This window comes from Panonychus citri, unplaced genomic scaffold, assembly GCF_014898815.1.
Source record: "Panonychus citri isolate SS breed McGregor unplaced genomic scaffold, ASM1489881v1 Contig00143, whole genome shotgun sequence".
In the NCBI taxonomy this organism is placed as follows: domain Eukaryota; kingdom Metazoa; phylum Arthropoda; class Arachnida; order Trombidiformes; family Tetranychidae; genus Panonychus; species Panonychus citri.
The window spans coordinates 1,118,187-1,146,141 of NW_026515548.1; the positions used below are offsets into that span (position 1 = coordinate 1,118,187).

Sequence of the window (27,955 nt, forward strand, 5' to 3'; positions counted from 1 at the left end):
ATTGTTATCAATACAATTGAATTTGATTAAATTGCTTTTTCTCGTATAAAAAACTCAATTTTCAATATAAGCCACAGGTAGATGAACTTTTCTAGATTGAAATGAACTCAGATTTAGTTATCGGGTGACAGAATACCCTTAATATCAATTAACATCAACCTTGTCTGAAAATTAGAAAATTTCATCAGCTGATTCATTGAGATTCATCATGAATTTCAAGTAGAGAGTCAAGTTAGTTCATCCTTACTGAGAAATTCTTGTTTTATCAACGTGGTGATAATGATTCATGGTGATTATGGAAAATGAATTTCAGACATTTTTTGTTCCATGAAAATTTCATGATGTTGAAAGAAAGTTTTTCTTCCAGTTCGAAAATGAATTTCATCTCAATTTTCTCATCTTTATTTAACGATGAATAAAAAATGAGATAAATTAACATGAATCAATCGATGAAAGGATGAGATTTTCTATCTTGAAACAATCATGCTGATGATGATAAGATGAAGTAATAGATGAGTAAGATGAGAGATTATGATAACCAGGGAAAAAGATTTTCCAAAGAAAATGGGTTATGAATTTTCCTCAGTTGATCTTATCAAGAATTTTATCATTTTCTATCTTTCTGATTATATTCTTGTTTCTTTCATATTTTCTTTTCTGCTGAAAATGCAAAAAAAAGGAAAAGATTTTGCATGACTTACTTAATGGGAATCGCACTTTGAAAATCATGATCATCATCATGATTGCATCGAGATTATCATGAGTGTTATGAGTGAATTTCTTGTGATGCAGATAAACTGAATCATCATCAGCATCTTTCATTTTTTTTTCTATCTATGTAATGGCCACGAGTTACATCAACTGTGTAAAAATATTGAAGTAAAACCCATTACAGGGAAAATCCGAAAGTTTTTCAAGAGGGATTTAGAACTTTTTTTCATTCTTGAAATAATTCAGCCGTCAACAGGGAGGGAAAAGGTTGGGTGTATTATGAAGTGGTGGATGTGAGTAGATGGATGAGAATAAAGGTAGAATGGGGGACGATTAAATAGCTGTGGGAGTGATGGGTTAGGTGGAAGAGGGAGAAAAGAGGAGATTTCAAATTCAGTTTCACAGTTATCATGTTTTCAAAGTCAGAGAGACGTTTCATCATTTCAAAATTGAGATTCAGTATAATCTAAGTATCTCAGGTTGACTGAGTTCTGGCTCAACAAAGAGAGAAAGAGTGAGTGAGTGAGAGAGAGAGAGACTCACAATATATTTGGATCAATGAGAAAGATGATGAGAATAAAGGATGAGATGATGAAGAATCGAAATCAGAAAGAAACTTGGGGTTGATTCTTAGATGAAAAGTAAATAAGACCATAATCATGAAGAAAATCTTGAAACGGGACCAACAAGAATGAAGAAAAATGAATTTTCTAGTAAATCTTTTGGGTGGAAAAGATCAACTTACTCAATGAGAAAAGTTTTACTTTAACATTGAATAGAGCAAAATTCTGAATCCATGCAAAGTATTAAATACTTTGAAAGAGATGAGTTTATAAATCTCCCTGTTCATTATCAAGTGAATGCCTTTGGGATAAAAACCTTTCATCATCATGATAATTAGTCAATTTCATGAGGTAATCATAATCTGATCATCTCATTCATGATTACAAAATAGTAAACCGATACTGGAATAAGATTATCATGATAACCAACAGGATAGCTTTTGATAATTTCAAAGTCTTACCCTGGGATTTAAGCTGATAAGATGATTTCAGTTTTTACCATGATAATGACCTCGATTCATGGATAATTAAAGTTACTTTCAAAGTGATCAAACTTCATTCAGAGTCATTCTTCACTCTCTCTCTCTACCATCGTTAATCATTTGTAGTCTTGGAGTAGAGAAAATAACAATGGATTGAATAGAAAAGACTAAAATAATAATAATAATGGACCAGCATGAAAACTGGACTACAGAGTTTGATGTAACTCGGAAAAAAGACTTGACTGTCCATGTTAGTAGTCGATATAAATGAAAAAGAAGTTCATTTAATCGACATGATCCCATGAGAGAATGAAAAGTTTTTTCTTCCCTTTCATGAGATGTTTATTTCTTCATCTCCACCCAGAGATGATAAACACTATCCATCCCTCCAAGTAAACGAGCATTTAATAGACAAAAACGAATCCAATGTTATCTCTGTCCATCAAATCCTATCGAACAATTTAATTGGAATCAGAATCTTGAAACGAACGATTGAAAATTCTTTTGAAAGAGTAAAATTATGATTACAAGTCATGATAGTCTCGAATTTGTAGAGAAAAAAAAATTCTAATGAGATTTGAGATTTACTGCAATTTACTGAATCAGTTATTCGGCTGAAAGAACTTGATCCATTCGATTCATGGTCTCTGTTTCTCTCCTCATGAAGCCAAAGAAAAATCTCATGATAATCTCCTCGAAACTCAACAATAATTCTGGTTATATTTTAGTTGCTAACTTTTTTCCTCATTCTTTTATTAAACATATCAGAATGATCAAGTTACCTGAATAAACTATTTCATCAAAATGAACGTGACCTGAATCCCATGAAATCCCACATCAACATCACTCCCTCTCTAACCTTTAAACTTTGACCCACTTTCCACTTATCCATAATAGTCAAGTTCACATCTATTAATCATAAAATTAACACCAAACAACTTGAGAGTGATTTAAATCACATGTAGACAATTATTCAAATTCCCTGTATGATTCAATTGTTGATAATTCCAACAACTCAACTCAGATTCTGAATAATTTTTCATTCGTTGGAAACTTTATAATGATGGTGAATCAAAAAAAAAAGTTCCAACTCATATCCAAATTAAATTATCATGGTAAATGAACACGAAGAAATCAATCAACAAGAATGAAACAATTAACTGATTACTTTTTTTTTCTCTCTGAACAATCAGTTGAATTAGGTGAAAGTATTAATAGAGGAACAATTTTTTTCTCTATCATATCGAACTGCAAATCTACTTATGTTACAAGAGTCACAATTACAACAACAATTAATGGATTAGTTAATTGTGTAGCAATTAAATTGTTATCCAATAGTAACGTTAACCTTTGACTCCATATCTTTATGATGACAATCAATGAGTCGAAATGATAAAAAAATTACTAACAATCAGATGGATAAAGTATCTTCATCATATCAATATCAATTAACAGGAAACTAATTAGATTGTTTTTCTTAATTGTTGTTGATTATCAAGTTATCAAATAATTGAAACGAGAAGACATAAAATCTAATTGTTCACTGGTAACAATAAAAATCAATCCAATTGAAAAGTTGATTAATATTGGTTAACAATTAGATTCGCAAGGTTAATCAGTTAAATAGATCAGTAAAGTTTTCGGATAATGATTAACTCGAAAAGATTTAACAATAATGAGGGAAAAAAAGTTCTAAGTGAATTCGAAATGTTCTAATTCGTTATAATAGTTGATATAAGTTCATTAAACATGTTTACAAATCAAATGGATTTAATCAATTGCCTCGAAAAAGATAAAGCAAAGACAATCGTAATCGCATGTAGAGTAAATTGTTAAAGTCTTAATTGATTGCTGGTGATTTAGATTAAGCTTATTTAGCGAATTAAATTAGTAAATTGTAATTTCTCGTTATTTTAGTCCATTGATTGTGAATCAATTGATTAGTCTCATTTGATGGAAACCATCACGTCCCTTTAGGTGTTTTATCTTGAGGTAAAATCAATAAACAACCAGATAAAGAGATAATCATAAATATCGTAACAACAATGTTATTAGTGATTTAATCATCAATTTTTAATCATTATCATCAATGGGCAACAATTACTTATCTTCACAGAATCAACAAGCAATCAGATTAATTATTGATGATCAATCAACAACCGAGCAATCAAATTGAATCATCAAAAGTCATCAAGGTAACAACATTATCAGTAAGGTAAATGGTTTTTAGTGTTAATTAAATAAGTGAAAGAAAAAAACTATTTCTAGTAAATCAAATGTTAGACTATTTATTTATCAACATTCATTATTTTGATTGTTAGCTAATCATCAGATTCTTACAAACAATTGACTGTTATCATGAAAATATGAGCTTAACTGAGTTATCATGGAAGCAAGAATTTTGTTTGGACAAGAGTTGATTTTATTTCGAGTGTTTCTGGTCACAATATTTCAATTGGAATGAATTTCAATTCAAGTTTGACAGAATTGTAATGCTCAAAGTTGTCTCATTGAACTTTGCATTCAAAGGTCAACTTGAATTCTTGACCTTGAAAAAAATTGTAAAACAAACTACTGGCCATCCAAAAATCTAATCAGAGTTAGATAAAGAAACATACATGATAATCGTAATGAACTTTTTCCAACAGCTTTTTGATGGTGAATGACAAAAGTTCATGAATACCATGAGAAATCAACATGATTGTTTTTGACTTCCCCCTGGAATTATACTAATCTTGAATTTTCAACGAAATTTTCATTAATAATCGTCAAGGGAAATGATGATAAAAGAGACTAATTGAAAAATGATTGAGAGACAGAGGTGATAATAAAGATGAAAAAGGAGAAAAGAAAATGTCATTAATAATGCTCATGAACAAGACTAGTTGAGAACTTCAAAGATGCTCATGATTCTCATGCAATAATCATGTAATCAGAATTAACCAGCGAGATGATTTTCATCATCTTCATCAGAATGAGAGTCGCCAAGAGGCAGAAGACTCAACGAAAACTCATCTCGGTAACGTAAGGGAAATGGCTCATTGATTGTCAAATGTTCAACTTAAGATAGACTATCAATTCTAATGAATTGAAACTGAACCTTTTCAATCAATAATCTACAAATAAATGAAACAAAGTTCCAATTTTCTGTTGGTTCTAAATTCAGTCTAATCGATAATGATTAAAGCTAATTAATTTTCTACCACTGCAATCAAGATACACGAAGAGAGGTTAATGCAAACAGCGATTGAAACTTTTACATGATCGAAAATGAAAAGTTGAGTAAGTTGAACTTTTACTGATCAATTTTGTTAAAAATTCAGGAAAAAAATTCGCACCATGTTATTAGATATTAAATCTGAACAAGAACTTTTGAATAATGTATTATGTGAAAGGTTATCAATTGGTATAAGAAACAATTTGGTCAACTTTTTTCATGAAAATGTTTCATTTTGGACAAAACCAATGGGTATTACATGAATTTATCATGAAAACATAAATTGAAAAACAGAATCTTTTCAAACCAAGAATATGTTATCTGGAAGGAAAAGTTCAGGGGGAAGTCGAGTTCATGATAAAGAACAGAATCAGATGAGATAAGTTAATCGTTTCAAATCTAACAAGGTGACTTCTGAATTTCATTCATTCAGGGTTACCTGTTTCCCAATGGATCACATGTTATTCAAGTGTATTTGTTGAGAAATGAATGAGAATCCCATGAATTCATGTAACCAATGATTTTCAAAATAAATCAATTTGTCTCTTGATCTATTGTGTGAAAAAAAGTTCATATAATTCAATGAGCATTAATTTAAAGTTTCAATTACTTGAGAGATGGAAATTAAATTAGGTTATCCCTTGGATTCTGATGAGGTGAGATAATAATCTAAATATATCAAGAAGCCACAGAGAATCAGAATGAAATTTTCAGAGTTTAATCAAAATTTTGATTCTTCATGAACAGAATCATCATCATCACGGATGAACATGTTAACTCCCAAGTGAACTTGAAGAGGAAAATATTAACATGATAATAATTATGGAGAAAGAAAAAAAATTCCTAGAAAATTAGCCTGATAATTGAGAGAAACATTTAAACTCATTTGGTTTTGTATTCTACAATTCTTGAAATCAACTAACAACATGATAAATATCATGTTAATTATATAAATATCTCTGTGTAATTTATATAAACTTACATATAAACATTTTATATAAGATGAGAAATAAATAAACAAATAGGCAAATGTATCTGACAATGATCATGATTGGATTCACCAGAAATTCATTGGAATATGAATAATGAAAAACTGGTGGAAAAGCTCAAGGTTCATCAGGGTGAAAATTAACTGACACAAAAATTAAATAACATGAAATAATTTGCAACAAATCAACATATAGATAATCATGGAAACTGTTCCCACTCTGTATTAACCGGAGGCAGATGAAAAGATGCAAAGAGATGAGAGAGAGAGAGAGAGAGAGAGAGAGAGAGAGAGAGAGAGAGAGAGAGAGAGAGAGAAAGACTTTGCAAAGATGCAATTGGAAGCCTGGAAGGATGTCAAAGTTATGGTGAAAGATGAGAAAGAAAATATTATTGGAAAATCGATAGAAATATTATCTTCCAGTAAAGAAGCTGGTAAGATGATGATGGAGAAATTTCTTCCTAGACTAACACATATAATAGGTACATGATTATTGAAATATACCAAAGATGATAAGAGGGAAAAGGTGATGATGAGAAGGAAGAAAATTAGATTGCTGAGTAAGATGATGAGGAGGTTTGGTGAACAAGAAGATGATGATGATTCTAAGATGCCACTAGAAAAATGGGTAAAAGTTGACAAAAAAGGGTTTGATCAAAGTCTTGGAATCTCAACCAAACCCACTGAATCTTCATCATCATGGATTCATTTTCGTTTTTACTGTTATTATTGTTATCATTTTCTCCTTTCTTTTTCTCTGTCAATGATTCACACACCTTAAAGGCAACCGTTTGAATTACCAATTTGACTTGAAGGATATTATATAACCCAAAGAGTAAGATTGATTGGATACGGAAAAGGTCAGATTATTGGATCCTCCTTAGATCATTCATTTATCCTCCTTTCTTTGTATTATATTGTTGCTTTTGCAGCATCATCATGGATAGCAACAGAATCATCATGATTAGAATGATTCAGATAAGAGAAAATGTTGACAAATAGAAAGAAAACAGATGATTACCTAAATAAATGCTACCAATTTCATCTTCAACTCTCTCTCTCTCTCTCTGGTCACTATCATGGAGTCTTAATACTCATCTTCATGAGTAAAAGTTTCTCCTATTAGATAAGTAGAAAAGGATACAGAATTCTCATTGTCAGAACTCATTAGACTTTTTTTTTGCTTTTCTTGTTCTAATTTACCTTTTAGAAATTTCTATTTCACCAGCATGAGCATCATGATGTAATATGAAAACATCATGATGATCAAGCAGAATAAAAGTTCAGTGTTAGAAGAAGAAAAAAATTCCCTTAATTTCAATTCCATGCAAATGGAAACACACAATTAAGATGTTGAACTGAGATATGACAGAAAATTATATCTTCCAATTAAGATAATGCTCTCTTTTTTTTCACCATCAAAACTGTTATATCAAAATCTTATCGGAATCACCATACTCATGTGAATAAGATTCCATGAACATTTGAGGAATATAAAACAAAAGAAAGTTCTGAAAACTTTTATCGAAATTGATCCCCACTCAACGTCCTAATGAATAATAATACTATTAATGGTCATGAGGAAACATGATAATATTAAATACCTTCATCATCATTATCGTTAATTTTATTATTATTACTTTTTATTGGATATTAAGGATTAGAAGCTCAAAATTATCAGATACTCATGAATTTCATGAGGTTTTTATAACTAACCATTTCTATTGATTTTTTCATCAAATTACATGGCTCATTAAGCATTGATAATTGGTGATTAAATTAATTTTCCATCATTATCATCATAATTTAACTGATTTAATTTAATTTCAAATATCTTGTTACAATGAACTCAACCAGGAAGAAGTGGAAAAAAAATTATCTTTCATCAGATGAATTGACTGAACCATAGATTCACTTAGCAATTGAAATTAGATTTTAAATACTGACCATTGGTCATTGGATGAGAAAAATATTTACACAGTTAATTAAATCAACGTATCGAGCTTAATTACTGAGCTATTAACAACAATGCTCATCAAAGTTTCAATGAAAATAAATTTCAATTCTTGAAAATTAAGATAATCAATTATACGAAACAACTTGACTGATGAAAACAGAGACAACATTTCAATTGTTAACCATTTTCTTAGTTAGTTAATTGTTAGAAATGAGTGAGATTCACTCACAGAATTAAATCAACTTTCACCTTTGAACAAAAACTGTAACTCAATTCAAAACTTTCACCATGATAATTCATCATGATAATTCAGTTTCAATATTGAATCTATGGGGATACATTTATGTCATCTTCAAGTTTTTTTCCTCCGCTTTTGCATCATCATTTTCACCTTATCATCCTCATCTTTCTCAGTTTCATCTTCATCATCTTATCCATTGAGACATCAAAACCAATATATCAACATCATGTTAAGTATTTCTTTTTCACTTACACTTTTGCCCTCTCATCCTGTTCATCATCAACAGATAAAGAAAGACAAACCTGTTTATCTTTCTCAATCTTCATCATCATCCTCATCATCAGCTGAACAATTCATGGTAGGTATAAATGTATCTGTAAATAACATGTTTCCCATGGACTTAGATGAAGAGACAATATTATGACAACAGTAACACTCAGGGTAACTTGTTGTTGTCACCAGAATTGAAACCAGAAAAAAAAACTGATAACAGAAAAACAATTTATCCTCATCTTTTTTTCATCTTCTTAAGGTTGAATCTTCATCATTACATAAATGTATCGCCTAAGGGCAATCATTTTCTCATGTAATCACACTGGTAAAAGTTTAATGTTATCAGATCTCAAGATTGCAATTAAATGGATAGTTTTTTGCTTCTACAACAATATCAAAACATCAAAATATCATAAATATCATCAAATCTCATTTTGTTAACGATAAAATTAATGATTAGTTTTTCAATTGAAACCAAAAGGGTTTTCAAGCGCAATTTAATCTTACAAATATCAGATTAACTATTTAAATCAAGAGTATCAATTAGAACTGGATTGAGATTTTTTAAGGAAAAAAAAATCACAACTATGCAACAGTGATTAGGTTGATTAAATTATCCACTGATTGAGTTGTGATTAATTAAAAGATTTATTTTTCTTAACTAAGGATTATAATGTCAAGGATTTTGTTGTAAATTTTTTTTCTAATCTTAAGCTTAAGGTCTTGTAATAATCGTTGACATTGATTGATAATAATAAGGAGAGAAGAGAAAAAAGTTTTCTCTGATTGTTTAGTTAATTTATTGCACAAAAATCAAATCAACAATTGATTCAATTGCTTATCATTGCGATTCCATCATCAATATCTATGTGATGGTGATGACAATACGAATGGATGATAAAAGGATGACAAAAATTGTCGATCTAAAATACTATGTGATGTTTCAAAATGAATAAGATGATGAAGATGATTCAGCTTCTTAATTCTATTCTTTTCATCTCTATCTCTCTCTTATTCTCTATCACCATGAGATTCATGATAAGCTGAAAAGGTAATATTATTATGGACTTGAAGATTGATGAAAGGTCATCAGGAAGAGAGAAAAATAAAAGGGAGTTATCATTGTCACTCTCTCATTAGTAAAGCTCAAAGAAACTGGAAAAAAAGCTAAAGAGAAGAAAAAAAAATTCGAAAACTCGGAAATCTAATCATTTCATTCATTTCTCTCCATTCCAACTAATCGCCAATACATTTATCTCTTTTAATATCATCATTATCATCAAGAACTTACAACAACAATGATGATGGTAATGATAGTGTTGATGATGTTGTTGTATGCTCACCATGATGATGATGATGAAAATCAATTTATCTTCTTATTTACTTGTTTTTCTCATGACAAAACAATAATATCAATTTTAATCGATTGCTCTTTCAATCAACAATCCGCATCCTATTTGATATATTACTTAACATCCTCAGGGATGTGATTAAATTGTCTGTAAATTTGATTCACATTCAGAATTTGCATCAACAATCAATTCTTGAAAAGCTTAAATATCAAGATTATCTTTCAATTTTCTGAATGAATGTAAATATTACCCAATACGAATATCATGTTACCTGATTATTTGTTTTTTTTCAATTTTTCGACTTTTTTTCTCAGATTATATCTCATTATAAATGATAAAGATTTGAAATTATTATTTGAGGAACAGGAAACAGAGGATGTTGCAATCGTTGTATTTAGTTACAATAATGATAATCTTCATTCAATAGAATAAGAAAGTGAATGGAAAATAATATAATAGACTAGAAATTGAATCAGAATTGAATTTTCATCAACCTTCAACAGGAATTCAGGTCAAATTTAGACCGATGAATGATTCAATGAGATGAATAATCAAAATGATCTTAATTTTCTGTAGATATAAATTGATTGAAAGAGGAAAAGTTATCGACATAATGAAGATGATAAATGAAATTGGATGAGGAAAAAATTAACTTTTGTTTACTTTGAGTTCATGTGGTTGATAAAATTAAGCCATCACCAGAATTACTTGTTTCTCTATTGATATATACCTTCAATTGGATCTTTTTTTTGCTCATCATCTTCATCTTCATCTTACACATTGGATGAAGGTAAATATTGACACTTAATCTTGATAAATGAGGTGAAAATGATGAAGAAAGTGATGAACGTGTTAGTTTTTTTTTCTTTGAAGACTCTCTATCAATACAAACAACTGAGAATGAATTTAACTTGATATTTATCATGGATTTCAAAGTAATTGAGATAGAAAATGTTTAGTAATTAACATGAAAGATGAAAATCAGGATGATTAAGGGATGTAAACTTGAAGATAAAAGTGAAAGCTCAAAGATGATGATTCTTCTTACATATAAAAACTTTCGACACCATGAAAACGTGACATAACATGATTACAGTGACAACATTTCCCAGTAAATACAATTATAATACAGACAAGAAAAAGATTTCATTTCTTATATTTTGATCTCTATTGAGATTAAAGTGAACAAAGATTATAATATCATTTGTTAATCCGAAATCCAGTTTTAATTTTGTTGTAAAATAATTAATTGGATGCAACAATTTGCAAGATAAAATTGTTAACTTAAGATGATTAAAGTTGATGATGTTATGTTAAAGTATTGATATAAGAGATAATTAGGTTAATTAATGTTATTAATTGTCTTAGTCTTTTGTGAAATTTGGTGATAACATGGAAAGAGTTGCAAGATAATCATGATATTAAGTTGGAATAATATTAAGACAGCTATGAGAAACATTGAATGGAATTGAAAATAAATGGTTTTCACTGAACTTTTCTTGTTCCTCTTCCTTTATTATGGTTCCTATTGTAAGTCTAGTGATTTTTTTTTCTCTATTTTCTCAATATAAAGAAGACTAAAACTATAAACATGACTTGGAATAAGAACATTAACCAATGAAGAAGAGAAGAAATGAAAAGAAGAGAGAAAAAAGAAAGACTATTTATTCGAAATGAAGATTTCAAGATGAAGATGAAGAGAGAGAGAGAGAGAGAGAGAGAGAGAGAGAGAGATGAATCTCTTTAATACCGATTTTTGGATTTCTCTGTCTTCCTCTTTCTTTCTTCTCTTGAGCATCTTTAAGATGATAAAGAAGATGAAATAAAGACTAAGATGCCTAGTGAGAATATTTTTTATCTTCCTTTTGCTCCTCATCTTTTTTTTCTTCCTTCCCATTCATCCCAATGTCTTTAAGTATCAAAGAAAATAGGCTTAGAAATGAACTAAATTACATCATAAACCTTTAGATTACTCTGTTTACATGGAACCATTTAAAACAAGATGATGATAAAATGATGAAAATGATGAAGATGAAGATAGAGTTAAAGTTTAGCCTTTGAATCCTTGTTTTTTTTGTGTCTTCGAACCAAATTGGATAAACATTTAGTATCGAGGTCACATTCATTTATGTATTTCCATATAAATATATCTTCATGTTAACCATTACCAAGATATTTAAATGACTTGAAAAACAATTGAAGAAAAAAAAAATCTCTTCGAACTAAAGTTCATGTAGAATTCTATAGTTCTAAAAGATGATAAGTAAATTAGTTGCTAAGGTCCAACTTGAATATACCTATGGTCAAATTTATTTTCACATTTTTCGTGGCGGTAAAATTTGAAAAAAATAATAATCTTAAGTTTTCGATTCATTCGAATATTTTTGATAGATAAACTGCATATTTTGTCCTAAATTTTTGCACGAAAACTTGACAATTATTGAGTATTAGAACGCCGTTTATTTTGGTGAGATTCCTCCATAAGTTTTGTAAATATTTTCGAAAATAAAAAAATCGCCTATTTGCTATTCACAAAAATCATCGCTGAGCCACAGTGAAACGATATATAGTTGAAAGAAAAATCATATAAACATTAAGAAGCATTGATATGTTGTTATATACCAGGAAAAAAGTTTGAAATCAGAGAGAAAAAAAATCGAGTTTCAATACTTTACTATGGGAATAAGATCGCTTCATAAAAGTTTGACCTTTGCTCGGCCATGGTTAGCTAACCTTTCCAAGTATAAAATTTTCATGGTGACATATAAATTTTGTGACTCTTCTCAACATTTTGCAAAAAGAATTTCAGGAAAATAATTGTTAAAGTCAAACGTCTCTTACACACTGTAAAGTTCTAATAGAAGGAAGAAAAAAAACAACTCGAAAGTTTCACCAAAGTTATTCCATGAAATAAACATGGCTCAAAGTTTCTGCCTCCCAGCATTTCCCAAAAATAACGATAATAATCATTCAGTAGGTGGAAGAAAAATTTTCCTTTCTCTGTACCATGTAAACAGATTCAAATTCATCCACGAATAGTAATAGAAACGGAAATCTATTAATAAACTGACACAGAACTTCATTTCCCCGGTATGAATAATATATCCAAACTGGGCGATAATAGTCACACCAATGGAATTAACCTGAATAAACAATATTCACAATTAATTCATGAGAATCTGTTCATATCTTTTCATTTTCTTAGAACCAATTGTTTTTCATTGGGAGAAAAAAACTTTCTCACCCTACTCACTCATAATTTTCATCCTTAAACTTGATAATGATGATAATGAGGAAGATAATCTTTCCTAATTCCAACAGAGAGAATCAGAGGCTTCTCTTTGTTTATTTATTATCTAATTTGCGATCGATAGATGATTTAATCCGTTTGGATTAACGTTGGGATATAAATACTCAGTATTATCTGGCTGAGAAAGAAAATAAATTCTGAGAATGATAATTTTTTCTTTACGATAATAATTTATACATAATTTATTCTTCATGCCTTTTCTGTTGATTATCTTCATCTTATTCTGTATTCTTGGAACCATTGATAAAGCAAGAAAAGAACAAAAAATATCGATACAAAATATCCTAGTTAATCTTTCAAAGGGAATAAGATGTTTGGGTAATTTCATCACATTTTCTTCATCTTTAGCATCCTCATCATATTTTCATCCTTTCAGATTTTATCTCTCAGATTATATTATCGAATTCGTTGTGATGAGTGATTACTACAATGTTTCAGAACAAAATACTATGTAGTATATTTTTTTCATTCTCTCTCTGTTATTGTTCATTATTTTCACATGAGAATTTAAAATTGTAATTGAAATGAATGGAGATCTATTCACATAGGAATTGAATCAAAATTCATTCCTGAAGTTATAAAATTTTCATTCGTATTGATTTTATATCAGCAATTGTATTGAATGTAAACAGTGAATAATAGATTTGGGTTAATCTTTGTTACGATAGAAAAAAAAATCTAAATTTTCAACTTTGTGCACTGGTGAGAGAGGATCAGAACTATCATCCACAAAGAGAGACTATTATCATCGTACTTCTTGGTAAGATGTTTAATCTGATGATGATGATGATGAGACATGATGATAGAATGTGGTTAGAAACAATCAGGTCAATCAGAAATTCATATGAGCAGAAATGAAGCTGATACAAAATATAATCTAATATTTATCATGAAAACTTCCAACTGAACCCGATTACACATGATTAGTAATACAAACAGAGATATTATTGTATTCGGATTCATTACCATCAGGCTTATATAACTGTCATCATTGAATTACCACAGGTATGAAATGAATAGGGGTTCAATTGAGAAGGACAAAGTCTCTGAAGAAAATGATTGAAAAATAAAAAAGGATAATAAATAAAACGATAATATTGAAAAAAGTGGTTCAATCAAAGGCGATTCTTTAAAGCTTATCACTATTCAGAGATGATGAAGCCTTTAATAGCGTTTTTTTATCAAATACAGAGGATAATTATCATCTCCATGATACTCTGAGGAAAAATGAAGATGATGAAAGTTGTAGGAGCTGATAAAGTCTATGAGGAGAGCCTGAAGGTTACTATTGAAAGAAATATTTACCTTCATCATCTTCTTTCAATTCAATGGTATTCGAGCAATTAAATGTATTTATAAGCATAATCGATTCTTCCGTAACTATCTTTGAAACGATTCGAAGGAGGTTTTTGAGCTAATCAATTGTATAGCTGAGCTCTATTGAGAGAAAACTAATAATAAGTTTCTATTAATATATCGATACATGAATCATCTTGATAGATTAATCTTAATAGATTATCAAGGTAACCTAAGGTAAGATTAAGCTGCACACGTGATGAGTACGAAAACAAAAGTATACTTTAGAGATGGTTCTTATCCTTATGAGCTAAATGAACCTTACGAAATGATCATGAAACAAGTTACCAAGTAAATCCTTGTTTATGTTGCAACAACTCACATTTACAGAGAAACAAAAACAATCAATCAGATAAATTTGATCGAAAAAAATAAACAATGACAAATATCAATAATATACAAAGAGAAAAGAATAGAGAGAGAGAGAGAGAGAGAGAGAGAGAGAGAGAGAAGTTCGAAGAGAAATATTTATTTTGCTTGTCTATTTATTTGATCGAAAAAATCATATTTCAACTTCCTCTCATTTCATAGTATGAATTCAGTCAAGTTTCATTCGTTGACAGAGAAATCTATATATTCTCATATCAGAATAAAGATTATTTCAGGAATGAAAATACTCATGAAATGAGCGTTATATTCATGGTGAACACGCAGATGATAATACAAATGAGACGAAACCATTTACTTAATATAAATTTAATGTTTTTTGTTGACACTTTCAAACACATTTGATTTAGTTTGAGGTTTTCAAATAACATTAGATTGAAGTTTGTTAAGAGAGAGAGAGAGAGAGAGAGAGAGAGAGACGCAGTTAAATAATACAAAAGCTCAGTGACAAATGAATTTACTTTCATGAGATGTGAAAATGGGACATTAAATGTACCTGTGATGAGAGAGATGATTGTATCTCTCTTTGTCTCTCTGACTTTGACACTTTGATGAAAAGTTAACGTATCTTTTTGTTGCTTAAAATGATGATGATAATGTGATTTTGTTTTCCTCTTTTGTCTTCCTGATTCTTGACTCCCTGATACTTAATGTTGAAACTTTTCATGATACTAAAGTTGCATTGTCAGGGAATTTTGTTTATAAAGTAAACACAGACAATCCATTGAGCTTGTATTCATCTTCATCTTCCCTGCTCATCGTCTAAAATTTCAAGAGAGTCACAAACAAAAATTAATCAATGTTCATGAGAAGATGAGAGATGAAAGTTAGTGGGTGAAAGTATTAGTAGAAAAAAAGTTCAGGTTAACAATTAACATGAATTAATCTTCAAAATGTTTACCTCATGATACGATTAATTAGGTCAATGTTTAATTAGTCCCTTTTTCTCCCACGCTCTTAACTATCTGATTCCAAGTGAAATTTGTATTCTCTTTACCCAATGTGACAGTTTCTGTGTCTTTTTGAAAATTAATTCTCAATTAATTACAATCGATATCCTCATGATACTTTCAGTGTTTCCATTTATCTATTAGTCTCTCGATAGTTTTCAAAAAGTTCATTCAAATTCAAAGGGTCTCATCATAATATGAACGCACAATTAAACTGATACATTCACTTCAAGACATTAAATATAAATTTAAATTGTACGAATTGAATTGAGATTTTCATCTTACTATGATTATTACTCAATCTTTAATCATTTGAAACATGATTTAACAATGAATCAGATTTATCTCATTTATTATTTAAATTGATTGTGATAATGGGTTGATAATGTTTTCACACCATTATCATCAATGGATTTTCCTTTAAGATTTCATGATAACAATGAGCAATTGAAATGAGATGATATGAATTTTCAATGAAACTAAATTAATGTTAACAGTTTATTACCAAGATAACAATCAAATTTTAATGATATTTTCTACCATTGGAAAATAACATTAACTCTGAGATTGGAAAAATTTTCATTCGATTGTGATTGTTGAACTATTCGAGAATAGTTGAAGAAGAGAAAAAAATTTCAATTACTTTTAAATAGAGAATCAAAATTAATTGTTATGATGATTGTTAATTTAAGTTTCCAACAAAAATCAATGTAAGTTAATTGCATTTTAAAAAGTTAAGTTGATCATTGAAAGTAAATTGATTATTTATGATGATGATGATTATCAATGAATGTTTTTTAATTACTAATGATAATTGACTTGGGAATGTAAATTTTTAAATTGTTCACTTGATTGTCTAAGTGTATTTGTGTTAGTTAAGATTCTGAATGATTAATTGATTTAAGGCAAAGAGTAAATATTTGCTAAAGTGAATCAAAGTTTTTCTGTTGATTGTTAAATAATCATTTGTGATACAATTAGATTAACAGAATGGATTAGTTAAAGTAAATCAGTTAATTCTCGTTGATTGTAAATGGTTGTTGGTTTAAATTGTTTAACGAATTGCAAAATACAACAATGAAAAGCAAACACAATTGACCAGAATTAATCGTAACAATTGTAATTTTTCAGAGTATTTGAATTGTAATGACAACAAATGGACACCATGTAAAGAGGTTAACAGGGTGGAGGTCAATGTTGATGATCAGAGTGGAAGAGGAAGTTGAATTATTAAGGAAAAGCTCACCAATGGTGAGAATGGAAGTGGACAAGAGTTGACCAGTAAGAGTGGCGATGAAATTGAAAATGGAAGATGAAAAATCAGGAATCAAGTGAAATTCAGCGAATGATGATAATTATCATTATCTTATCATGAGAAAATATCTGATAACCATAGCATCTTATTACAATTGGTTAGAAGAGTAAGATGACCAAGGACTTAAACTTTTTCCCGGTGACATTTCATGGGATCTATTTTTTATCATCTTCTTTTCTTCTTGTCTCAATAATAATAATAAAGTCTCGTGGGTCATCATCATCTTCAAATTCAACTTGATCCTTAAATAAAATTTACGGTTACAAGTTTGAGACTTTGGAATCATAGACAATTTCATGATAACTCTGAGTGTCCGTCTTTCCATTTTCATCAGAAAAATATGGTTACATTGACACAGGGAATAGAAAAAAAATCAAGAGAAAAAATTATCCTCATCCTTCTCTCTCTCTCCCTGTCTTCTTTTTTTCCAATTTAGACTGACCACAGATATTTTTTTCTCTCTTCTTTTGACCAAACTCTCAATGTCACTTACAGATTTCAAATTAAATTATAAGCTTATTCCAACTCAATTGGAGATTATTGCAAGAATCAGTGAACTTTTTCTCCTCTGTTGTTGATGCCTTTTGTTACCAAGTTATTTCTCTCCCTTACACCAGTTTACTGACCATTTTAAGGACAGGTCAATATGATGATGATGGTCATTACTATCAGGAATAAGGGTCAAAGTATCAATGACTGGACAACTTAATGCTGACTAGAGATCGACAAGTTGGGAAAATATCTCAGGGCTTGAGTCAAATTAGCAATTCTATCAGATATACATGATAAACAAAGAAATATACAAGTAGATATACGATTATATGAACTATCTGAATAAACGAGGATAAGCAGCATCAAGCTCGCAATTGCAACATTTGCTTTAAGGTGAAAAGAAACCCAAACTGTCAAACTCAGGGTGTTAGAAGTTGAATAATCATTTATTTGGCAATACAGAAAAAAAGAAAAGAAATTCACCAGAAATTCAATGTAATAAATACCATGTGAAGTCAATGGAAAGGGATAAAAGAATTTCTATCAAAAAAATAGTTAAAATGGATAAAAGTTCAATATTTTTAACTCAAAGGAAACTTAGGTTTCCATGTAATATCCTTTTTCCGTCTAGTTATTCAGGTGAGTCAAGAGATTCTCATGGTAACTATATGTGAATATTATTCTGATATTAATACACCGAGAATCATTTGAGATAAAAACCTTATATATAAGATTGATGAGTGAGACTAACATGAAGTAAAGTAATTTTATCCTGCATGATAACTGAATCAAACTGATACCCAACATGTTTGGATAACATTTTTCATGGTAGAAACTGAAAACAGCTAAAATAATGTAACTAATGATACTACTGGAAATAATGACGATAATATCTTGAGAGAGTAAAAGTTATCAACATACAACATGAAGCCTGAATAGCGAGGCCGATATAAAACTGAAATCAATGATAACCGATATTGATAAAATTACCTTAAGGGCAATAAGAGTAATAAGAAAACAGAAAATTGTAACATAAAATTAGCAATCAATCAAGTTAATCAACTTCAAGAGTTAATCTTAATTGAAACTCATTAGCTTAACTTTTTTAAATGCTACTGTTTTCAGGTTAAGATGATTAGTTGATTACAATCAGCTGATTTCTCTTGAACCGATTCAATATTCATCATATTCAGTTCAACTTTTTACCTTTTCTTTCATCTTAACCATGAAGACTTTCAATTCAACGTTTAATTGAATCAACTCAATATGCAAATGACAGAGAGCATGCGAGTCTGAGAGAGAGAAAACAATTTTCTTCGAGAATTGAATATGATGTATAATTCATAGATCTTTCCTTTAAAATTCAGTTTACAGGGTAGAAAATGAATCATTCTAAAGTTCTGAGAAAAGTTTATCATTAAGTACATGGTTTATATTGTAGTGTTTTTATGGTTTCAATGATCAGAGCAATTTAATTAAATTGTATTCATGTGAAATTATGAGAGATGATTTTTTTTACCTAGCTAATTTCTCCTGTTATATTCAACTTTGAACCTTAATTTGATTCCCAATTGATTGAACTAATTAACACAACAACAATCAACTTGTCAGTTGATTAGTTAAGCAAAAACATTGAATAGACAGAATGAAAAGGAAACATCAAATTAATGCTGATTATTAGCATCATGTAAATGATGAGCATAAATAAACAGAGATGAAGAAACAAAAGTTCAGTTCCAAGTTGAGAATCTATTAATTGTGAGTTGACATAAAAGGTAATAAAAATAATCAAGGTAAACAAAAATCAACTTTGATTAGTGGGTGTGAGTTTTAATATTGTGATGATTAACTAACAATCCAATTAAAATCAAAGTTAATCATCATCATCATTGCCGGTTGGCTTCATCTCTTATAAGTTTCACCATGAAAATAATGATAAGATAAACATTCAATGAGATCACATGAAAATGTAAATTGATTGAAATTTTTGTTCTTTCCTTGGAAACTTTTATTGTTTGAATATCAACATTGGTCGCTCCCTTTTTTCAACCGTCAGCATCCTCATCATTTGCAAATCATCATCATCTTCTTCATGATCAGTCAATTTTTGGGTGAACTTTAAACGATTTGAAAACCATGAAAATAGGAACAGTTTTTGGGTTGGATAATAGTGAATATTTTATATTCACTTTGATTATTTGTTGTTTACTATTATCTTATTATGATAACTAAGCACTTTGCATCTTCCGTCTTCACTTGATCATCATCTCTCTCTCATTCTTCCTTCATTTTGTCTCAATCTTTTTCTCTGTAAATTTCCTCATCTTCAAGTTAACAATTTCTATCATCTCCCTCACTCTCTCACTATCTCTTTCCATTCATCTGTCTATTTACATTCTCTTTTCACCATCATCTTCTTCTTTCTGATCATCTTCTCTTTTTTTCATGCAAATTCTTTTGCCAGTCATCCTCATCATTTTTCTTCCATTCTGATATGTTGTTTCCTCTTTCACTATGAAACTTAAATTATCACTAAATGATGTTACCATGAAAGTAGAAGCGAAGTATCAACTTTTTCATTGGGCCTTCTTTTGCCAAAGTTACATAATAATAGTAATCATCATCATCATCATGGTGAATGATAATAATATATAACAATAATCTTCGTTAAGGGAAAAGTGTCCAAACACGTAGAGCAATGAAATGAGCCATCAACATGACAGGATTAAGAGTAAATCCAGTTGATGATGAAAATGGATTTTGAGAGATGAAGATGAAGATGAAGGAAAACTATTGAGAGCCATTGGTCAAAGTGAAAACTTGATAATGGAAAGACAAATAGAAAGAGAATATGTCATCATAAGAGGAATGGGATAGTGAGATGAAGATGAGAGTCTTTCATGGAGGAGTGACCATTCAACTTAATCGAACATTTTCTTTTGTTCGAATCTAAACTGGTAGAGAAAGAGACAAAAAAAGATGATAATTCTATGGGAGTAAAAGAAAAAAAAACTGAGAATCAACTGGGAGTTTATGAGAATCATTGGAATGGATAAAAAGGACACCGAATGAGAGAGTTAAGTTATCTCTCTTTCTCTTTCTTTTGAGGACTGGACATTTGTAAGCAGAAAGAGTAGTTGGTCATCTAATCCAAAAGGCTAATCCTGTTAAGATGAAAAGGATTCTGAGAATATCTTTTCTCTCTCACTACCTACTTCCATCATCTTAACCCTCTATCTCTCACTCTTATCATCATAATCGTCATCATGCTCAATATAAGCTCAATAATAATAATATGATATGAAACAAATTTCCGGTTAAACATGACAATGATATGGATAAAAACTTGGACACAAGGCCAATAGCAAATAATGATAATCATTATAATGCTTTGGTCAGTTCAAGTTTGACCTTATTTTATATTTATGATTGTAACAATGGAGACACATAAGTAATAATAATAATAGATATTCAGCAAAGAAAATGAAACTTATCAGAATTACTATTAATACTGAGAGAAAGAGACTTTTTTTTATTACTTCAGATTCAGACAATCCAGGGGGACATATTTTATCTGACATTTTATCGGCCAATTGAATTGAAAGTTATCATCAATTTGAAACGATTCAACTGATTCATGATTTCTTGAGAGAGAAAAAAATTACCAGATTATATCATAACCCTTCATCTTCATTGTTTCGGTGGATAAAAAATAGAGTCATGGAAATATGAAATCAATTCTTACATCAGCAGATGGAAGGATAATTCAACATGGAATTCAGGGGAGAAATCATGTGATATTGATTTCACTGTTTCACTTTGAATTGATGGAAATTCAAGATTCAGACTGATTTGAAATTCACAGTTATTGTATATGGGATAAAATTCATAAGCCTCAGTAAATAAGCAATAGACAAGCAGTGATCGTTAATAAGGTTGATAAATTGTTCAAGATGAAAGTTTAATTGCTGGTAATCAGTTTGATTTGATGAGAGAATCAAAATTTACGCATGAAATGGTTAATTACTATGATAAAATATTATTGAGAAAAAAAGTTGGGAGATTTAAAAGGTTCAAGTGATAAAATTTTCATACTCAATTTAAGTAAAGTTAAATGTCTACCTTTGCAAGTTAATTAAGTGTTAATGATTAAGATCATTATTATGAGTAGAAATTGGTAATAAATGTTACGAAGTGGATAAAGTAACCTAAGAGAAATTCAATTCTTGAGATTGTTTGACCAAAAAATAATAAAGAAAATAAAAGTTCTGGGTGATTCTTGAATCTCATGGTACTTATTTTGATATTTACCATGTTCTCGGTCATTGAATTTAATGTTACCCATGAGAGGAGGTGGATGATCAAGATCAACTTGAAGACCAAAGGTTTTACTTTCTCATCATGAGATTACCTGTAACATTCATTCAACTTCATGATCATAATGATTATCATGATCAGAACTTTTTCCTCATGGAAAATGTATTTTTTTTCCTTACATAACACAAATTATCCGTAAATAAAGATATAACTCTTTAAGGTTAACCAACAACAATTTACTAACTAGTTACAATTTACTTTAACTCTGGAAACTTTTTATTAATTTTATTACACTCTAATGTATTGATATAATCAACAATTTAATATTGTTACAATTACTTTAATCATGATTAGCTTGTTATAACAATTGTGATAACATAACGAGTTAAATTGTTATTCAAAAGTAATCATCATCATAATCATCATCATGTTTTGATTACCTGTGATGATGATACAAGTAACAATCTGATGATTGTCTCATTAATTATTCAATTAATTGTAGCAATTTATTTGTCTCTTGAATACTTGAATCTTGACACCCACAGTAGACTAGACCTAACAAATTATTAATTAGCATTGTAATCAATTAGATTCAATTTGATTACGAGTCTAATTAATAGACAATTAACTATGTGGAAAAAGTTTTCCACACAAATTAAAGTGGAAACATTTCAATTACAAGGTATCAACAATCAATTATTGATAAATTAACAATCAAATGGAAAGTATTTCTAGCTGTAATTTACTCGTAACAATTAATCATTAGCAAATTAATTCAACAACAAAAACAAAAACAATCAACTAATCAAATCCATTAAAGTTAAGCCAGTGTTTACAATCAAGTGAAAAATGTACAATTTAACTCTTAATGTTTGTATCTTTATACTCATCATGTAACAAAGATGATGAAGATGAAGATGAGGATGAAGATAAGGATGAGGATGAGGATGAAATATATTAGCAGGTAACCAGAATTACATAAGTGGCTTAGAGTAGCAGTTGACCTTGAATTTGAATAAGGTTTGTTGCTATTTTCATGTAACCATAATTTTGATCATCATGTTGATGGTTTTTTTTTGTTTATATCATTTGTCTTGATTGTTTGCTATTAATGTAAAGTCATGGTTAGAATACCAAGTTAACATTATGAAAGATAAACAATTTAAATTGTGAATTTGAGCCGTTTGAATTTACTTTTGAAAATCATCCTAACCATAATAATACAGTTTGTCCATAAACAATTGCATAGACAGGGTGAGAATCAATTTCTTTGTTTAAAATTGATTATTTATCTTAATTGTTAATAGTTAAGCTTAAAAGATAATCAAATGTGATTCCTATTGTGAGTAATAGGAAAGCCGATGTAATTTAACTCATTTGCTAAAAGACAATTATAATCGTTGTTGTTGTTGTTGTTAACCAAAATACTAATCAATACAACAGCAACAATTATGATTAAATTGTTTTCTCAATATCAACTTACACATCCTGTGAACAAAAAAAACCTAATACCTGATAATTAATTTACTTTTTAGCAAATCAAATACATTAATCATGGTATTAGATTAACTTGTAATCTAATGTAAAAAGCTTTTCTTTTGGATTAACGATTAAACTTTGATTAGATTGTAATTTTTGAAATATTGGACATCATTTTGACATTTAGATGTCAACTTGGAGATGATGAAATGTGAATAATATGACAATAGGTAAATGAGATTGAATTTTAATTACCTGAGGCAATTCCGTTAATGAAAGTGATCCACAGTCAGCGTGAAGTTTGTTACTCTTGTAAACACAATTACATTTAAGGAAACAATTGAACGATCCATAGGAAAGTAAAGGTAAACAAAGAAACAATATTATCCGAAAAGTGGTTCTCATGTAAGGTGAATTGAAATTATCTCTTGGTGGTGATTTGGTTGATTTTGATGACACTAAACTTACACTATTTCCAGTTGATTTTATCCTTTTACAATTTAATCTCATGATGATGATGAAGATGATAATTGGTGACAGTTTAGTTGATGAGTTTAAAATTATTAGAAACAGAGAGAGAGAGAGAGAGAGAGAGAACAAAAAAAGAAACAATGAACACAGAAGAGAAGAAAAGAAAACAATAGAAAAGAATAGAAAAAAAAAGTTTCCAACTTGTTTCACTTTCTATTAAGTTCCTTGGGGTTTGATGTTGATTTTTTTTTCTCTTCTCTTTCTGTTTAGAATTTTTTGTTTTCTCTTCAATTTTGTTAATTCATTTTCCAAAAATCAAAATGGTTAACTCACATTGGAATTTTAATTTAGTTCTCTTTTCGTTGACACTGTTGATTGTTTATTGTTAATTCTTTTTAGAAATTAGTTGACACTAAATGAGAGATGGAGAATACACTTAATATATAACAACATGAGAACAACTTGTGAATAAAAATTCCGACTGAGAATTCATCAAGAACTTGAGACTTTCTCTTTTTCCTCCAAAGAGAATTTGAGAAAATTCGTCAAAAGCGCCATCTCTTTTTCTTCTTACAAACTGATCTTCTTTTTAGTTGATGTTCTTTTCGCTAGATGGCGCTTACTGTTTCGTTCTTAATTACAATCAAGTTTCTAATCGTTAATTGTTAATCATGATTAGAAATTGACTCGAATTTTAAATCGTGATTAACCTTCGAGGTAGATTTTCTTGTTCTCTTTTTTTCCTTCCATTCGCTTGATCCTTTCGGGTTATATTGTTTGAAGTTAATCACGAATTGAAAATGTTCACTTTTCTTTTTGCTTGAACACAATTAGTTAATTGTTGTATTAGATAAACAAATCAAATTGGAAATTGAAAGTATTTGGTTCAATTATTTGTTTATTCGTTGTTGTTTAATTTAACTTAATTATCATTTACAATTAAAATTGATGTCATTCTGCTTTTTTTGTTTACATGATTAAATTTATTTTTATTTCTCTAGTTGATTAAATTAAATTGTAATTAAATTGTATTCCAAATTGAATAATATGATTACAACTATTGAATGGAATACAATTGGAAACAATCAAAGGGTTAGTTTGATTCGTATGATTAATACATTAATGATGGTCTATTTACAATCGTAGTAATAATTAAATCTAGTAAATGATTGACAGATAATTAATATAATATATATTAAAGAGTTGAATAAATTTAATTTAAATATAATTATTAGGGTTGAATTTGTGATAATTTAGATGCAATTGGAGGTGGGATTGAATCAGGTGAAGAGGATGATGATGGTGGAGGTGGAGGAAGTGTTGAAGATGTTGAAGTTGGTGGGGATGAGGATGATGAGGATGATGGAGATGGAGTTGATGAAGGTGTGGATGATTGTGTGGATGAAGGTGTGGATGAAGGTGTTAATAACTGTATTAATGGTTGTGGTTGTTGGGGTGATTGTGATGAAGATGTTGGCACAATTATCGTTCGTATTGATCGAGGTGAAAGTGAAACTTGAAATGGAGCATCAGTTGCACCGGCGATCGTTGCAATTATTGTTTCCTCTTTACGATTTTGTAAGACCACAATAATCTGACCGGAAGTGTCCAAGAATGAGGTGACCTTAATCATTGGATTATCAATGTTATCAGTATGACCTAAATGTTTGGCTCCAGGTTTCACGAATTTACTGAAATGTCCAAGAGCGTAAAACATTGGCTGTTTGTAGTAAACTTTATTCTTGAAATCAACAAGAACCGGTGAATCTGCAACGTTATTCACATAATTTGGTCCACCCTCCATGTTAAGTGCTAGATTCCAGTCCATCCACCCGGTTCCATAATTGTTCACAATATTGATAATATCCCAAGTATAAGTTTCCGCACGAGTCCAATTACCAGGACGAACTAATGTTTATAATAAAAAAAAAGAGTACGAACCAATCGATTAGTACATTTCGAACTCAAGAATTGTATTATATCGATAATATTAGTTATCGATGGAAAGCAAATTCTTACCTCCTTGAAAATCTCCACCCCAACCTTCACATGCTTCGGTTGATATTTGAAACATTTCAGGGTAATGCCGATGAACGTATTCCATTGGTGTGTATGGCTCGTACCCGTACTCGTACCAATGAATTCCGACCCCGCTAACATATTTGGCCGCTTCAGGATCTTTCAAAATATTCTTGACATAAAGTGTCAACATTGACATGATCTCATCACCGATAATCAGGTGAAGTTTATCTCTACCATAGCCAGAAGATTCGAGAAGTGGTCCTAAATCGGTTCTAATCCAATCACGAATCATTTCCGGTGACATACCGATGTTTGGATTAGGCCATTTGGGTTTTAATCCACCAGCGGGCTCGTTGACTGCGGTGATTGCCCAGAAATTAACACCATGCTTTTTGAATTCATCCAAAAATCTGTCAATCAATCAATCAATCAATGAGAGGAAAAAACAAAGACAATTAGTTAATTAGTGTCGTTTAATATAAATCAATCAGGTGTAGTTAAACACATGCTCATATCATCACAGGAAATTAATTGAGTCGTATCATTAATTCAAGAGCAACTTAATCAATCAACTCTAAACTTATGATATTGTTTTGATTAGATTACAATCATTTGATTAATTGCAAAACAAAATGATTAACAGCAAAAAAAATCTGGAGACGATAATCAGTTAATTGTATCTCTCTTTGTTAACAAACAATTGCAATTAATGTTAATAACTTACTTGACGTAATATTTGGCAAGAGTACGATAATAAGGTCCACCAGGGTCACCCTTTATTATGCCCATTCCAACGTACCGACCACTGGTTTTGAGCCAAACCGGTGAAGACCAAACTGAACCAATTAATTTGAATTGATTGTTGGTGTAATTTAAAGCCATTTTAACCATTGGAATCTATGATTAAACATTAGATTGAGTGTCAATTGTGTAAACTTGATACAATTTGACGATCTTATTACTTACCTTATATTGCATATCCTCGGGTGCGAGTGCAAAGTGTCTCAGATCAAAATCATCTTTAACATCGGCGTAAGAGTAATTTCGTCGGGAAAAGTCAGTACAACCGAAAGGAAATCGGCCCATTGAATATTCAATACCATCGGAAGCGAAATAATCTTGAAGTAATCGTCGACTCATAAACTCAGGTAATGAGAAAATGTTGATACCTGAAGCATCGGTGAAAGAACCACCAAAACCATTCATAGTTTGACGGACATCTGATCGGTCAATGTTCATGATAAAAGTTGACTGAGCTGTTCCATTGGCCTGGATGGTGTCTAACGGGTTTAAACTTTTACGAAATCGTTTACCAGTTATATCAGATTCATAGGAGAGCAGTACACCCGGTGGGGCTGTTTTTTCAATCGCAAGGGAATCACAGTGAGTTATATTACAGGCACAAGCGATTCCACCATTAGGAAAATGATGTTGATAACAATCATCACAGGAAATTGAACTAATTAAACAATTGACTAAACAAAATATAACAATTGAAGTGAAAGATGACAAGTTAACCTTTAACATGGTGGGCGAATATTAAATAAGGAAAAGGATGAAAGAAGAGAGAGAGAGGATTTCGTCAGAACGAAATTGACAAAACGAGGTCAGTGGAAAACAAAGATGAAACTTGAAGATGAAGATAAATTGAACGATTAATACTGAAGATACGAGAGAAATTATCAATTAATTAAGATTCTCTGAGAGTCTTTATTTTATTCCAGTTGAATGAGAAGACGTTGAGTTAATGATGGAAGATGAAGATGAGGCAATTGGTAGCTCTCTCTTTTCTCCTCTCTTGAAAAGACCTCCTCGAACTCGTTCCTCTCAAGTGATTCTCGATAACAGTAGTAATGTACCTTCGGCAAGGGTGATAATCGACTCGACACCGAAAGAGAAAGGGAGGAAAAAAAGTAACACAGGTAACTTGGAATAAGAAATGTCAAAATGAGAAGCACATTAAAAGCATGGACAAATCATGTAACTGAATCAGAATCTTAATCTGATGATCGGCGGTGAAAAAGATTCTTACTTTTCTTCATGATCACTTTTCCTTTTTTTCACTCACTTTT

General features: G+C 30.0%; 2 protein-coding genes across 2 annotated transcripts in view; both read right to left on the minus strand.

The window, feature by feature from the left end:
• The window catches only part of LOC128396158 (leucine-rich repeat-containing protein 24-like), a 53,653-nt gene extending 29,262 nt beyond the window's left edge, over window positions 1–24,391 (minus strand). The window contains exon 1 of the mRNA XM_053356695.1: window positions 23,646–24,391. Coding sequence (XP_053212670.1) covers window positions 23,646–23,900 — 255 coding nt within the window. The 5' untranslated portion in view covers window positions 23,901–24,391. The remainder of the gene's footprint in view (window positions 1–23,645) is intronic.
• A 656-nt stretch (window positions 24,392–25,047) lies between these two features.
• LOC128396160 (putative glucosylceramidase 4) lies at window positions 25,048–27,940 on the minus strand. The gene is made up of 4 exons (XM_053356698.1): window positions 26,850–27,940; window positions 26,608–26,780; window positions 25,881–26,293; window positions 25,048–25,769 (listed from the first exon to the last, which is right to left on the minus strand). Exons 1-4 carry the CDS (start codon window positions 27,408–27,410, stop codon window positions 25,093–25,095), a joined length of 1,824 nt encoding a protein of 607 aa, XP_053212673.1. The 5' UTR covers window positions 27,411–27,940; the 3' UTR covers window positions 25,048–25,092.
• Window positions 27,941–27,955: the final 15 nt, after the last annotated feature.